The following is a 16,896-nucleotide window of genomic DNA, read 5'->3' as shown; positions in this document are numbered from 1 at the left end:
TTTTTTTTTTTTTTTTTTTTTTGGCAGGGAGTGGTTATCACAAATGTAATCTCTGTCATGTTATAGGGTTACTTCAGTTTCCTGTTGCGGTCACACTTCTGCCACCTTTTGTTATCAAGAAATTTGTGTATTTCATCTAAGTTGGAAAATCATTATAATCAAGTTATTTAATATATTAACTTTCTTAACTTTTTATTGCAATAGGATTTGGAATGACATATCCCTGCTTTCCTAATTTAGTTAATTTACTTTTTTTTCTTTGTTCTTGATTAGTCTAACTCATTGTTTTATCAGTTCTATTAATATTTAAAAATAACTTTTGGCTTTCTTCTTACTCTTTTTTCCATTTTAGATTTTATTTACTCTCTTTCCAGTTTCTTAAGGTAGAAGCTTAGATTGTTGATATATCCTCCGTTTTTAGTATAAGCATTTAAAACAAATTTTACTGTAATTTCTGTATTAGGTATATGTCACTAATTTTATGTTGCACTTTTGTTGTCAAATCAGTTCAAAATACTTTCTAATTTCCCTTGTGATTCATTTAAAAGTGTGTTATATAATTTAGATATTTAGGGATCTTTCATACTTCTAATGCAGTTCTATCGTGGTCAGTAATACGCAGTGTGCCATTTCAGGTTTTTGAAATTGAGAAGTATTTTATGACTGATACCAGTTTTTAATCTTACGCTTTTGATTAGCCTAGTTAGGGTTTTAATTACTGATTGGAGATTAAATAAGAGTTACAGGGCATATATCCTCAAATCAAGATGTAATAATGATGGAATTCAGTATTGTCACTACTTAATATCTCTGGCATCTGACTAATTATGTTCTTTGCAGTCAGGAGTTAGGGTAGTTTACGGCCAAATTATGAGTTTTCATCAGGACGTTTTTCCATATTGGCATCTGTATTTGCTTAATAGATTTTTTTAAATAAAATAATTTTTATTTTCTATGAATGTCTTCAGCATTATTAGTAATAAAAGAAAAGCTGATTTACAAGAGTTTATCATACATACTATATTGGTAAGCAATTAAGTCAGGGAGACCTGAGTTTAAATACAATTCTTTTTTTTTTTTTTTTTTTTTTTTTTTTTTTTATTTTTTTTTTTTTTTTTTTTTTTTTTTTTTTTTTTTTTTTTTTGGGACAGAGTTTCGCTCTTGTTACCCAGGCTGGAGTGCAACGGCGCGATCTCGGCTCACCGCAACCTCCGCCTCCTGGGTTCAGGCAATTCTCCTGCCTCAGCCTCCTGAGTAGCTGGGATTACAGGCACGCGCCACCATGCCCAGCTAATTTTTTGCATTTTTAGTAGAGACGGGGTTTCACCGTGCTGACCAGGATGGTCTTGATCTCTTGACCTCGTGATCCACCCACCTCGGCCTCCCAAAGTGCTGGGATTACAGGCTTGAGCCACCGTGCCTGGCCTAAATACAATTCTTTACTTAGCTGCTTACATGACCTTAGCCAAATTACTTAACCTCCCTGAGCCTTAATTTTCTCATTTGTAAAATGAGGATGACAACAGTACTTTAGCAGAATTAAGTTAAATGTGTAATATTTAACAAAATAAGGTGTATACCTAGTCTGTGCTGATTAGTAGAAAATACCAGAGCCTTTCAGAGTAGTAGATCTTTAATACCATCCATTTTGATGTTTTGTTTTGTTTTGTTTAAAAAAAAAAAAAAACTAGGAAGTAGGAATGGAAGTGGGAATAAATAGGGCAAATAAATGTTGCTTTTCATAAGAAGTAATAGAAGATGAGCAGTTGTTTTTATATTCTTAACCATATGTCATTTCCTTTTTCTTGAAAACAATACAAATCTTTTAAAACTTAGTTTTATGTTTTAAGTTTCTATATTTGTGGAAGACTTTTAAATAGTTTTGAAATCTCAGAGTTACCGTTTTATAAAATTAGAACTTTAAGGCATATAACACAAATTTCTTACTTAAATAGATTCTATTGGTGATATTTTTGGTTGTAAGGTTTATATTGTCAACTACTAAACACAAGAGTATTGACTCATTTCAATAACCTTTCTTTGTGACTTCATTTTCTCATCTACAAAATGAGAATAAACTTTATTTTAATTCATTTTTGCTATTGGGAGTAGATGAAATAATTTGTTATTTTTGAAAATATACGTTAAATAAAAGCTGATAATTATTGTAGGGATTTTCCTTTTGATTAATTATAATGTGATGTAATGTATTCATTCTAGGTTCTTTGACAAAATTGTCATATATAAATTAATTGGAGTTTTTAGTGCCCAAGAATATTTCATGGAAAATTTTAAGTCATTTTTATCTTATAAAATCATGAGGCTAATGTTAAAGAGTTAGATTGTTTTGTTTTTTAATTTTCAAGATTATGAAAACCAAGAAAGTTTTAAACCCATCCCAGTGGGTTCGCTTTTTTTTTAAACCCATCCCAGCGGATGGATTTAAAGTGTAGAATATTTGAGTAAATTGATAAAAATCAACTATAAAACCTAATACAGGCATTTTCCAAAAGGATGTTTGCATCATTAGTACTTTAACTGTATAAATTTTTTTGTTGGTGCATTTACCTTCTTTAAACTGGTGAACAATAGAAACAGATATTTAGCTATTTAATTACATTTCACTATATGGTCTTAAGTATTTCATCAGTTTATAGAAATATGTATATAGCTTTATGTAACTTCAGTATTATTAAAACTGTTTTGATATGACCTAATGGCCAAATTTAAATTAGAATTTTAAAAGAGCTCTTAAAAACTTCAGGTAAGCATTAAAGTGACCCTAAATCATAATACCGACTTTTTTTTAAAATTATATTTGGGCTCTGGGGTCCATGTGCACATCCTGCATCCTGCAGGATTGTTGTATAGGTACATACATGCCATGGTGGTTTGCTGTCTCCATTCCCACCCCCCGCCAACACCATCACCTACATCAGGCATTTCTCCTGGTGTTATCCCTCCCCATCCTCCCCACCCCCTGCCTCTGTCCCCCATCCCCTCCCCTCCACCCGACCACCTAGCCCTGTGAGTGTTGTTCCCATCCCTCTGCCCAAGTGTTTTCATTGTTCATCGCCCGCCTATGAGTGAAAACATGCGTTGTTTGATTTTCTGTTCTTGTGTCAGTTTGCTGAGAATGATGGTTTCTAGGTTCATCTATGTCTCTACAAAGGACACAAACTCATCATTTTTTATGGCGGCATAGTATCCCATGATGTATATATGCCACATTTTTTTTGTCCAGTCTATCATCAGTGGACATTTGGGTTGGTTCCAGGTCTTTGCTATAGTAAACAGTGCTGCAATGAACATGTATGCATGTGTTTTTATGGTAGAATGATTTATAAGCTTTTGGGTATATACCCAGTAATGGGATTGCTGGGTCAAATGGAATTTCTATTTTTAGACTCTTGAGGAATCACCACACTGTCTTCCATAACGGTTGAACTAATTTATATTCCCACCAACAGTGTGAAAGTGTTCCTTTTTCTCCACATCTTCTCCGGCATCTGTTGTCTCCAGATTTTTTAATGATCGCCATTCTAACTGATGTGAGATGGTATCTCAGTGTGGTTTTGATTTGCATTTCTCTAATGACCAATGATGATGAGCATTTTTTCATATGTTTGTTAGCCACTTATTTGTCTTCTTTTGAAAAGTGTCTGTTCATATCCTTTGCCCACTTTTGAATGGGTTGGTTTGTTTGTTTTTCTTGCAAATCTGCCTTAGTTCTTTGTAGATTCTGGATATTAGCCCTTTGTGTGATGGGTAGACTGCAAAATTTTTTTCCCATTCTGTTGGTTGCCAGTTTACTCTAATGATTGTTTATTTTGCTGTGCAGAAGCTCTTAAGTTTACTTAGGTCCCATTTGTCTATTTTGGCTTTTGTTGCCAGTGCTTTTGGTGTTTTAGTCGTGAAGTCATTGCCTGTGCCTATGTCCTGAATGGTTTTGCCTAGGTTTTCTTCTAGGGTTTTCATGGTGTTATGTCTTATGGTTAAATCTTTAATCCATCTGGAGTTAATTTTTGTATAAATTATACAAAACTGATTTTTTTTAAGTTAGAAAAATAATCTGCTTCTTGATAGCTCATGTAATATCTTTGTTTATTCTGCCACTTAGACAGAATTTACTAGCATACAAGTGACGTATCTTTGGGATACCATTATATGCGGCTGTGAGACTTTTTTTTTTGGTCTTTATATTTACATTACTAGCAAATTGCCATAATTAAGTAACTAAAATCATACCAACTGTGATTTAGAAGTTACATTAAGTCTGAGCATGGTGGCTCACACCTGTGATCCCAACACTTTAGGAGACTGAGGTGGGCAGATCACTTGAGGTCAAAAGGTTGAAACCAGCCTGGCCAACATGGTGAAACCTCATCTCTACTAAAAAAACAAAAAATTAGTATGGCCATCCTGGTGAAACTCTGCCTCTACTAATAATACAAAAATTAGCCAGGCATGGAGGCACATGCCTATAGTCCCAGCTACTCAGGAGGCTGAGGCACAAGAATTGCTTGAATCCAGGAAACAGAGGTTACAGTGAACCAAGGTTGCTCCACTGCACTGCAGCCTGGGCGACAGTGAAACTATCTCAAAAAATAAATAAATAAATAAATAAATAAATAAATAAATGTTACATTAAGATTAAATATATAAATTAGAAATTCAATGGGAAGTGGTCTCTTGGGATCTGTGAAGGAGTGGAGGCTGTAGGCCATTTTAATCTAAACTTTAAAAGAGAAAATGGGAATTCAAATAGGATGATATTATATTTGATATGGGGACCATTATCTGGATGTTGAGAATTGTTAATAGGTGGTTTATGAAGAATTCTTTTTAGGTATTTCTGAAAATATACTCACTCACTTGCCTATTTAACTGCTCTGCTTACAGGGGTCATCTGCTTTGTGAAATTCTTGTGTAATTAAAGGATAATTTGGCATTTTAAATCCTAACTTTAGTACCTGTGTTCTTTTTTTTTTTTTTTTTTTTTNTTTTTTTTCAGGAGGAGCATATTATTTAATATCTAGAAGTCTAGGGCCAGAATTTGGTGGTGCAATTGGTCTGATTTTCGCTTTTGCCAATGCTGTTGCAGTTGCTATGTATGTGGTTGGATTTGCAGAAACTGTGGTGGAGTTGCTTAAGGTAATTCACCTTCCTTTCAGTCATTCGTTTACCAAATCTTTATTGAGGAATTATATGCCACTTATCGTGAGAGGTTAGGAAAGCAGTGATATAACCAAGAGATTCGTCCTTCAAAAAGTTTAGTACAGGAGATAGGCAAAGAATAAAATACTATTAGAATGTCAGCGGTCGCAACATAAAGGGGGAGCATGTAAGTTACGTATTAGGAATTGGGGTTGCCAGGGAGTCAAGGAAGGGCTCTCCAGGGATGGGAGTCTAGATGTTAGTTAGCAAGCAAATTGGAAAGGTAGAAGTCATATGAGGGGAATAGGGAAGAAAAGGAAAGAAAGGCCTGTAAAGGTTAGAGTTAAGAAAATTACATTTTTGTATGGTTTAAGCACAAAGCAGCAAGACATTTAAGACTAGAGAGAGAAAAAATAATCAGGAGAAGGGTCTTATTTGCATTTAAGTTTGGGTTTTGTTTGGGATTGGGGAACATGACATGCCCAGATTTGGGATGTAGGGAAGTATCTGACCATGGTACAGAGACTGGAGTTGAGGAATGACAACTAGAGATGGAGACCATTTGAAAGGTTGTAGGTATCCTGGGAGAGGAGATGGTGGCTTATATTAAAACAGTGACTTGCAAGGTGGGAGAGATGTGGGCAAATTTGGGAGATTTTAAATAATGTGAATGAGTGGATTTGATAATTAATGGGATGTGGGAAACTAAAGAAATAGGATTTCAAATTTATGCACAAATTTCTGACTTTTGGATTTAGTTGGAAGATAGTGCCATTTGCGGTGAAATGGAGAACACAGGACAGTTTAGTTTGAATGTGTTAACAAGAACCATGAGTATATCCAAATAGAGCTGGCTATATTGCTCTGGAGTGTAATTGAAGAAGTAAGAGTGAAATAGGATTCCTCAAATATTATTAAATGAGAGGAACCTCAAATGACACTTATAATTGCTCATGTTAGGTTAGGTTATAACTATTCTACAGTATCAAATGCTACCTTAGGAAGTATAAAATCTGACAAGGACTGACACCTACTTTGACATTGACCTTTACTTGTGTACACCAAAGTGGTGAAGAAAAAGAAGGGCTATAATACAGTGAGTAAGCAATATAATCATTAGAGTTTATATTCTTTCATTGTTTAGTGCATGTTTTTATTTGATAGTAAAAGTTTAAGATTAACTCTGAATTCTTATCAGAGTATTTATGATTTATACATGTGTTGGTTTCATGGAAAATTTAATTTAGAGAAATATGAAATATGAAACATTTTAATCAGATTTATTATATAAAATATTGAGCTATAGCTGTAGTCTTCTATTGCATGGTCTATGAATCTAAAAGCCAGTCAATAGATATATACACTAGTATCTTTTTTCAAGTAATTGTCAGATACGATTATCTGAGTGCTGCAGGGAATTTCAAATGTTAGATTAATTCAAGAGATATCAAAATTAAATTTGAAAAACAATTTTTTTCCTGCAAAGTAGAAAGTACATATTGCTTTATGAAATTAAATGGGATCCTTGAAGTTGGATAAGGTTGGGAAATGACTTTTCCTACTGTATTGGTTAAATATTAACACTTGCTGTGCTTTTGGTTGGCAAAAGCGTCTTTGGATCTGGTGATTTTTGCACCCGAATATTTGTATTAAGGTCATTTATCTGGAATTCAAACAGTTTTATTCCTCCCTTGTAGTTGACTTTTATGAAAGAATTTCTTTTTGAAAGCATTAACAATATTAATTTTTTAAGAAGCAAGTTTATAGGATTTATTATAATCTTCTATACTTTTGTCAGTTGCAATAGAATACAGTTATCCTGAGTTATCAAAACAAATTAGGTTTTAGTTTTTTTGTGCCCTTCATTACCTTATTTGGGAAGTGGTAGTAATTGATAAATAGCTTTTTACTTACCTAACTGGGATATCATAATCTTTAATTTTATTTTAGATGGGAATCTTTTAAAAATGCCATTGATGTTAAACTACAAATGAATTTGTTGGCAGAGCGGAAACTGTGTGTTTTTGGACGGCAGCAGGAAGGTGTGCTTATCACTTTAGTGCATTATAAAAGACCATTAGCATGAGTTCACTAATCACAATAAATACAAAATATATTTCTGCTATATAACTTAAAATTCTAACTAGCAGTATGAGTTATAACTTTTTTACTTCCTTGTTAGCAATTCCTTTTTTGATTTGTTAAGTCTATATTAAATGTAGAAGTGTTAATAACACATTTATGTTATCAGATGCTTGAAAGACACCTCAGTGGTGAATAGTAATTTGTTCCTTTAGGTCTTCCATTCATTCCTTAAGTAACTATTCAACTTCTACATGTGAGGCACTATGATATCTCTAAAATGTTTCAAAAGGAGTGTGAATTTGTATAAAAATAACTAATGTTGCTTATTATATTTATGATTCTTTTTTTCTAGGAACATTCCATACTTATGATAGATGAAATCAATGATATCCGAATTATTGGAGCCATTACAGTGGTGATTCTTTTAGGTATCTCAGTAGCTGGAATGGAGTGGGAAGCAAAAGTAAGTTATGATAGGAACACCTGTAAATACTTAATACGTGAACTTTCAGAGCTTATGTTTTGGGAACACTCTAAAGTATGGTAATATTTCCAGATTCTAATGGTACCTAAGTGGCCATTTTCACAAAAGTTTATGTATAAAGTTATTTTCTACTTGACAAGGCAGAGAATCTTTGAAGATAACACTTAGCCTAGGATCTGGTTAAACATAGTACTTTGTAAATTTTGAATTTCCCACCTCACCCATTCTCCAGTTTTGTAGTATGTAAAAATGCTCAGGTCAGTGTATCAGTCCAAATTAAACATTTGACTTTGTAATTTATTTAAAGGTTTAACTTAAAAATAAATATGAGGCAGTAACTAAAAGTTAATGCCCACACGAGGTGAGAGAAGTTATTCTTGCTATTGAAATTTCAGAAGTCGTAACTCTGAAAGCCAGTAGCATTGTTTCTCGAAAAAATTGCTAAAGTCACATGTTACCCATAAGCAGAGCACCCAGATGTGTTTTTGTCTCTGAGAATTAGAGCATCACAGCACAGCTGTAGTTTCCCCCAAATAATGGATATCCACAAAGGTGTTATATGATAATGTTTATGAAACCAAAAATTAGGAAAGCTTAAAAGGATATTTTTCAATCTTGTTCTTTACTTTAAAGTTATGTTAGTATAAAATTAAATCATTTGTTTACACATTTCACAAATTGGCTTTGTGAAAATAACATAATTTTATACCACTGGGATATGATTAGCATGTATGTAGCTTCTTTTCCCACAGATGACACAGTTCTTCATGAGTTTTCAGTTTTATTGAGAGGTTAAGAGTGGAGAAGGGGAAATGGTAGTTCTCATAGATTGTTCTTCTAATCCCATTGCTACTTGAATTTGCCTCCTGTATATTGCCATCCTCTTTCTGTACTTTTTCTTATTTTCCTGTGGCAATCACATATGCAACATTATGTTTGGACCATATATAAAACTTGTGTTTGTGTCCAGCATGTTCTCCATGTCAAGATTGTAGTGCTAAGGTGGAAGAGACAGGAACGAATGATCTAGAGTGAAAGCCTATAGTGTTTTGAAATTTTTAGTACTTTATGGCTTGTGGGAAGGCATACACATCTTTAACTTGTTTCAGAAATGTGACATGATCTCACTTTTACTATCTTTTTTTCTGGCAGATATTTCTTTAAATATCTCTTTGTTCATTAAACGCAAATTTATTGAGCAGCTACTTGGCATGTGGCATTATTTAAGGCACTGGAGAATCAGACAAAACAAGACAGAAGTTCTTTCCCTCATGGAAGTTATATTTTAGTGGAAATGAATCAAGATATAGAAACAAGATACTTGATTTTAATTTTTAATGTTTAAAATTGCAGGCTCAGATTGTTCTTTTGGTGATTCTGCTTCTTGCTATTGGTGATTTCGTCATAGGAACATTTATCCCACTGGAGAGCAAGAAGCCCAAAGGTTTTTTTGGTTATAAATGTAAGTAAAAAAGATTCAGTACGTTTTTAAGGGTACCTATTACAAAATTCTATTATCAGTTAAATGTACATTTTAGATATTTTGTAATGGATTGGGTATGGTTTGGTGATTCATCCTAATTTACAATTTAATTTTGTCCCCCTTGTGTATGCTGTACAATTGGAGTAAAAATTACTTTTATTTACATCTTTTTCATTATTAGCAACAAAAGGTGATAGAATGTAGAGAAATCAGTGCTGCTAAGAAAAGGAGCTTTTTTTCTCTACTAGTTTTTGGAATTTGTAATTGAATTTCTAACTTTTATTCTAACGTAGCTTTCATTCTTTTAGCATATTTAAGCACAGCAGTTTAAAAGTGCCTAAGATTGTGAAAGCAGCTAGAAATACTAGTTTCTTGATACCATTGCATTTTTCAAGAGTACAAGCCATTTGCTTTTTAGGCGGTCTCTCCAGTTGTCTTATTTGTATTTATATATTCAGGTTATTCCTTTTTGTCAAGAACCTAAGTGAATCATGTTTCCTCCTTAGTGCATCACATATGGAGGATGCATGATGCAGTTTTTTCCATTACTCAGTGGTGTTAGTTTTTATTACTTAATCAAGGTTATACCTGCACAGTTTCTCTATTGTGAGGTTGCTGTCTTTTTCTTTGCAGTTAATAAGTAATCTGTGGAAGAATACTCTGAGACTGTTCGTAGGCCTGTCAAACTTCTACCAAGTGGCTTCATCCTTAACCGCTCTCACATCTGGCTTTCATTGGTCAAAATTAGTCAGATGGTGCTGGATCCACTATGAGTTTTTTGTCCTCTTCTTCATTTCTCTTAGTCATTCCTTCTTCTTGAAACATGTCTATTTTATCTGATGTCAGATACTCTAGGTGCCTAACTCACTGGTCACTATGTCTATTACTCCAGTTACCCCCCTTTAAATGCAGAATTGTACAGCTATTATAGTGCTGACTTTCTAACTATATACTCTCCCATGGGTGGTGTGTGTTCTGATGGCTCAAAATGCTGTTAAGGGACTAACGTGTTTCTATTCCTGAATCTCTCATTTAAAGTCCAAACGTAATGTATATCCAACTGATTATTTGAAGTCTGTCCTACGTATTTCTTCTCAGGCTTTTCCATCTAAGTAGCTGAAACCAGGATCTTAGTGTTTCCTGTTCTACCTGCTCCTCTTAATTTCTAATTCTTTCCTAATCTGTGCATTTATTCTGCCATCTCTAGATTGAGCCTCTGCAGCAACCTCCTAATTGGCCCCCCTGTTTCAGATGTTGAATCTTTCAGTCGATTGTCCACACAACATTAGTGTATGTCATTTGTGTGTTTCTGACCCTACTTTGGTTTTCCATTTTATTTAGGATGAAACTTAAACTTTTATGAAATATTCATACTTTATCCCTCAATGGTTACTCCAATCTCATTTAATTCTTCTCCTTACTATAAGAATTTTATCTTTTATTTCCTCAAAATAAACCTTTTTCTACTTTGGGGTCTTCATACATGTTATTTCTCTTTTCTGGTGTACTCTTTTTCCCTGATGATCACATGCCTGATTTCTTGCTCAGCAAACTCTCAGCTTAAGTATTGTCTCCTTCCTTATATTTGCTTAGCCTTCTGTAACATTGAATTAGATTCTCTCTCATATTTCTTATTACAACTCCCTCTTTTCATCAGAACACTTACTACTGTTTATAATTACCTATTTCTTATTTTGTCATTTGCTATTGAGACTCTTAAATTCCATGAAGGCAGGAACAATGTCTAACTTGTGCATATTGCATCTCTGAGTACTTTGAGATGCTAGAAAGCTCTAGTGCAGGACCTGACACATGTAGATACTGAAGCATTGAATGGATAGATGGATACATTACACTTAATTGGTTATCTTAGTGTCAGAGATGAAAACAGTAGATCTAGTTGAAGCTTTTATTGTTGTTGAAATAGAAAGGAACTTTACTTAGAGTGCCTTAGCTAATTATCTGACAGCCTCAGAAATCAAATAGGTCACTAGATAATAGAGAAAGCTGTGGACCAAAATCTATACAGATAATAATATAAATTGGAAGCTATCAAAAAATTGGTTCTATATTAGTGTGATGTTGCTGTGCTTTTCCTTTTTTCTTTCTTGAGATGGGATCTCACTGTCACCCAGGCTAGAGTGCAGTGGCATTGATCATGGCTCCCTGAAGTGTTGACTGTCCGTGCTCAAATGATCCTCCCAACCCAGTTCCCCAAGTAGCTGGGACCACGGGCATGTGCCACAACTACTGACTAATTTTTTAATTTTTTGTAGAGACAAGATCTTCCTTTGTTGCCTAGGCTGGTCTCGAACGTCTGGGTTCAAGAAATCTGCCTGCCTCAGCCTCCCAAAGTGCTGAATTAAGACGTGAGGCACCACGCCATGATGCCCCTTTTGTTTTTCTGCCTCCCTTCTTATTTCTTTGACGTCAGAGATTGAGGGGATTATCCACATCGTGATTTGCATTGGGCTAGTCATAGCAATTAAATCAGAAAACTCTTGACACATAATTAGTGAGGTGTACAAAAAATGGGACATGAATCAGATCAGATAATCATTTTGATTGTAAATCATTTTCTCATACAAGAACAAATACTAGAACTAGGAAATATGTAAAAATTTACTAGTTACTTCGACTGAAGAAAAGTTAGGGGTTATATATACCTATTACTCTTGACTTCAATTATTATGGTCTAATCTGTTATCCATTAATTGTCAAAAATGTTTTGTTCTCTACAGCTGAAATATTTAATGAGAACTTTGGGCCAGATTTTCGAGAGGAAGAGACTTTCTTTTCTGTGTTCGCCATCTTTTTTCCTGCTGCAACTGGTATTCTGGCTGGAGCAAATATCTCAGGTGATCTTGCAGTAAGTATTATAAAGTGCCATATCAATTGTATATTTTAAAAGTGGAATTTGTATATTTATTTTTACAGATAGACTTAAAAAAAATCTTCTTGTCTTCTAGGATCCTCAGTCAGCCATACCCAAAGGAACACTCCTAGCCATTTTAATTACTACATTGGTTTATGTAGGAATTGCAGTATCTGTAGGTAAATGGCTTTACATTTTTTATGTGTTGCAGAAATTTCATGATGTACATACTATAAATATTTATTTTGGTGACATTTCCTAACTTTTAAATTCAGAAATAGTTCAATAAAAGGCATGGAGTTGCTTATTATAATTCAAAAACAGTTTTTAGAAAACTAGTAATGACTTCTGTAGACATCTAAACCACCAAATGCTTTATGGTATCTCCAGGATTTTTATTAATTATGGTAAATTAGAAAATCATGTGAAATTGCATTTATAAACTCTTTCACTTCACTGGCATATATTTATCAAAAACAATTCATATGTAGAAGCAAATGAATTTTACAAATTTCTGAATTTTTTTATAATAGTAATTTATATTTTTGTACAATATATGAAGATTACTTTAAGGCCCTTAAGCAATGCTAGCTAATTTTTTATTATAAAAACACCGGTTTTGAAGAATAGGACATACTAAGTTTTACTTAGGAAAAGTTTTACTGAATTCTTACTAAATTGAATGAAAATGGTTTTAAAATCATGTTATTACTTCATGGAATCATGGTATTGTAGAACTTGAAAGGACTTAGGTGGTCAACCAGTCTCTAATCCTTGTCTTACAGATGAGAGAATAGAAACTCAGAGATTTCACTACCAAAGATGGTGTCATTTGTTTTAGAGAATTGTTTTCATGGCAAAGAAGGTTTTTGTTTATTTGTTTTAAATAAAGGCTTTAATGCTATTTACTATTAATTACTATCAGTTTACATACAGTTTACATTTGTCAAGTTTTACAGTTAAATTTCTTAAGCATAATGCCTAAGTAAATCTAATTTAATGAATCATAAACTCCAAGCCCATAGACTACACAATATGACAATATGAAGTTTTTATTGGATTTGATAAGAGAATTTTATTTTTGCTATATATTCACTGATTTGTTGAAGGAATGACAGAACTGTATTTATAAACTCTGCTGCTATTTGCTTAAATGTAATTTTTAAATTTCACTTCGTGACAATATCATGGTGGACTGAATTGGCCTTTTTTTTTTTTTTTTTTTTTGAGATGGAGTCTCACTCTGTGTTGCCCAGGCTGCAGTGCGGTGGCTCTATTTCGGCTCACTGCAAGCTTTGCTTCCTGGGTTCAAGCAATTATCATGCCTCAGCCTCCCAAGTAACTGGGATTGCAGGCGCCCACCACCATGCCCAGCTAATTTTTATATTTTTAGTAGAGACGGGGGTTTCACCATGTTGGTTAGGCTGGTCTCAAATTCCTGACCTTAGGTGATCCACCTGCCTCAGCCTCCCAAAGTGCTGGGGTTACAGGTGTGAGACACCAGTCACAGCCTGAGTTGTCATTTTGAAAGGAATTTGGATTTCATTATCCTTGCTATCCATATACAAATCTCTGAAATTTATTTTGAAATAACAGATGAATATATATTCTTAGCAAAACATATGTGTTCCCCTAAAAGTTTCTAGCATGCTTCTATATATTATGAACTGAAGAAAATTTAGTCTTAAAGTGACATAATTATGTTTAAAATAGTTTGCTACAGCAAATAAACATTTTCCATTTTTATTTTACCTTCTAACACTGCTGGCTCTCATACTTATTTCATTCTGTTTACATTAGCCCTTGAAGCAATAGGAGTAACCCCTTGATGCTGATGTTCAGTAGCTACGCCAGTAAAGGCAGCCTCTACGCTAGTGGTTGTTTAGCTCAAAGCAATGAAACCTTTTTTCCCCAAAATATTGCAGGCATAGACAATCAGAATACAAAGCACATGAAAGTGTAGCTACTTTAGGGCTGGTAGGATTTGCAAGGCTGTATTCTCCCCTCATTCCCCACTTGTTTCAGAGGTACCTTTATGGAAACATGGTTTTGCAAGGACTGCTCTGAAAGGTAGATGAAAAAATTAAAAATAAAGAACTATATAGTCTGTCTAGTTGTTAGAATATCCTCCCTTCTCATACTTAGTTCTGTTTATTCCATTTTTGCTGTTACACATGTAATTTTTACCTTAATATATGATGAAATAATATTGTAAAAGTGCTACAGAAAGTAAAAATCTATAAAGTGTAAAGAATGGTAATTACTGTTAGTTGTGCATTACACGTTGCTCTGAATAATGAAGTGCTTTTTTCAAGGCCACTTTAAAAATATTTTATTATGGAAGTATTCAATTTTATAGAAAAGTAGGGAGCATTTTCATATTAGCTCAATAATTATTACTCAGCTTCAAAAATGTTAGCAAAAATATTAGTACATGGTTAATCTTGTTTCCTCTGTACCTAGTCACTCTGCTCTATGGGTTATTTTTAAGCAAATCTCAGATACCATATGTTTTCTTCTTTTGACGATAATCATATTTGAGACAAAGATTTAATTATAATTCATTAATATTCAAATTGTTTTCCCTCACAGAAGAGTAATATTACCTGAAGTCTGATTTTAGCTACGTTCAAGTATAAAACATCTGGAGTATAGGAAAACATCACTGCTATTTGGAACTCTTTCAGTACAGTGCTTTCATATTTACTTAAGGGTATCTTAACCAAATAGGCCAGGAAATAGTTTGTTAATATACCATTTTCCACAATTCTGTTTACATGGTTTTTAAGTATTTATGTGTAAATACTGGCCTTTATAAAAGGTTCAGTTTCACTAGATATTGGAGACCATGAGGCTTTACAAATTCTATTTAAGGTAAAGTCTTAACTGTAAATGCAATATATGTTACCATAAGTGAGTACATATGTAGTCAGTGCTTTGGTTTCTTTATAAATATATACATTTGTAAAATTTTGAAATGAATATAGATATTAACTATATTATTCTTGTCACTTGTGCTTTAGGTTCTTGTGTTGTTCGAGATGCCACTGGAAATGTTAATGACACTATTGTAACAGAGCTAACAAATTGTACTTCTGCAGCATGCAAATTAAACTTTGATTTTTCATCTTGTGAAAGCAATCCTTGTTCCTATGGCCTAATGAACAACTTCCAGGTGAGCATTGAATTTGTAATATACTGACATTCTGTACTTATCTAGGGATGAGACTATTATCAAATCTGACCATTCAGAATATAGCTGTAACATAGAAGGTAGGACAGCTGTTACTTTTATTAAAAATTTTTTTCTTGAGAGAGAGTCTCGCTGTGTTTCTCAGGCTGTAGTGCAGTGGTGCTATCTTGGCTCACTGCAACCTTTGCCTCCCAGGTTCAAACGATTCTCCTGCCTCAGCCTTCCGAGTAGCTGAGACTGCAGGTGCCCGCCACCATGCCTGGATAAGTTTTGTATTTTTAGTAAGGATGAGTTTCACCATGTTGGCTAGGCTGGTCTCAAACTCCTGACCTCGATTGATCTAACCCATCTCAGCCTCCCAAAGTGCTGGGATTATAGGCATGAGCCATTGTGCCTGACCAGTTGTTCTTTATATCCCCTAAGACTGTAGATATCTAATTGGGCAAACAGAAAAATATGAATAGATAAAAATCTGAGGCTGTTCAAGAGCAAAGAGCTCCTGGGAGGTAATGTTTTTATGTAACAGAATATAATATATATATATTAGTGTGTGTGTATTTATGTATATGTAGTATATAAGTATACTGCTTTAGAAAGCAGGGAAGCATTTGCTCATGGTCATATTTGTGTGAGTCTGCTTTTGGATTCTTGATTCTGTTCTGTTGATCTTTGTGTCTGTCCTTCAGCCAGTACCACACATTCTTAATTACTCTAGTTAAATGATAAATTTTGAGGTCAGGTAGGTTTATTCCTCCCATTTTATCCTTTTTAAAATTTTGTTTTAGCTATTTTAGTTTCTTGGTCTTTCCATGTAAAAATTTAAAATAACCTTATTTAATTTTGTGTGCATTTTAATTTATTTACCTTTTAATATATATATATTTTTTCACTTCAATAGTTTTTGGGGTAGAAGTGGTTTGTGTTGTGGCGAAGTCTGAGATTTTGGTGCACCTATCACCCAAGTACCTTACATTTATTTTTAAAAAGTCTTGTTGAGATTTTGATAGGATTACGTTAAACTGGTATATCAATTTGGAGAGAACTGACTATGTTGAGTATTCATTTTATAAAGATCGTCTCTCCATTTATTTGTATTTTCTTTGATTTTTTTTTCAATCAGCATTTTGTAGTTTTCAGCATACATGTCCTGTATGTATTTTGTTAGATTTATGACTAAGTATTTTTATTTTGTGCAATTTAAATCCGTACCAATTGAAATGAGTTCAGTTTTCTACTTAGCGTTGTCTTCATAATTGCTTTATATATAAGTGGCCTTTTAAAAAGTATTGATCAATATCGATAGTAGTGTTATTTAATTAGATATGGCTCATATAAAGTCATGCAGCATGAAATCACCATTTAACATTTAACAACAAAATTTAATTCTGAATGGATACTTGAAAGCTAGTCCATTTCTAAAACATACAAACTGGACAGGTTAATAATAGTACTTCTCAATTTTGAGGCTGTCAGTTCTGCTGTTAACTGTTACACCCTTTAAGGTACTAAAAATGAAATGAACTTTTAATCTGTCAGATTTACGGGTTTTTAGAAACTGAGAAAAGATTATATAAGGGGAAAATAAATTACTAAAATTAATTTAGAGGATAATTTTGAGT

The 16,896-nt window shown here is 33.5% G+C and overlaps 1 protein-coding gene across 2 annotated transcripts in view; it reads left to right on the top strand.

Annotated features, from left to right (window-relative positions):
- SLC12A2 (solute carrier family 12 member 2) overlaps positions 1–16,896 on the top strand; it is a 104,190-nt gene that overhangs the window by 40,287 nt on the left and 47,007 nt on the right. For both annotated transcript variants that reach the window (XM_017500988.2, XM_017500989.2), the window contains exons 5-10: positions 5,015–5,154; positions 7,595–7,705; positions 9,080–9,188; positions 11,951–12,078; positions 12,179–12,263; positions 15,108–15,259. In XM_017500988.2, the coding sequence (XP_017356477.1) occupies positions 5,015–5,154; positions 7,595–7,705; positions 9,080–9,188; positions 11,951–12,078; positions 12,179–12,263; positions 15,108–15,259 (725 nt within the window). The remainder of the gene's footprint in view (positions 1–5,014; positions 5,155–7,594; positions 7,706–9,079; positions 9,189–11,950; positions 12,079–12,178; positions 12,264–15,107; positions 15,260–16,896) is intronic.

Source organism: Cebus imitator, unplaced genomic scaffold (genome assembly GCF_001604975.1).
Source record: "Cebus imitator isolate Cc_AM_T3 unplaced genomic scaffold, Cebus_imitator-1.0 Scaffold275, whole genome shotgun sequence".
NCBI classification, from domain to species: Eukaryota; Metazoa; Chordata; class Mammalia; order Primates; family Cebidae; genus Cebus; species Cebus imitator.
This window is presented reverse-complemented; position numbering and strand designations above follow the sequence as displayed.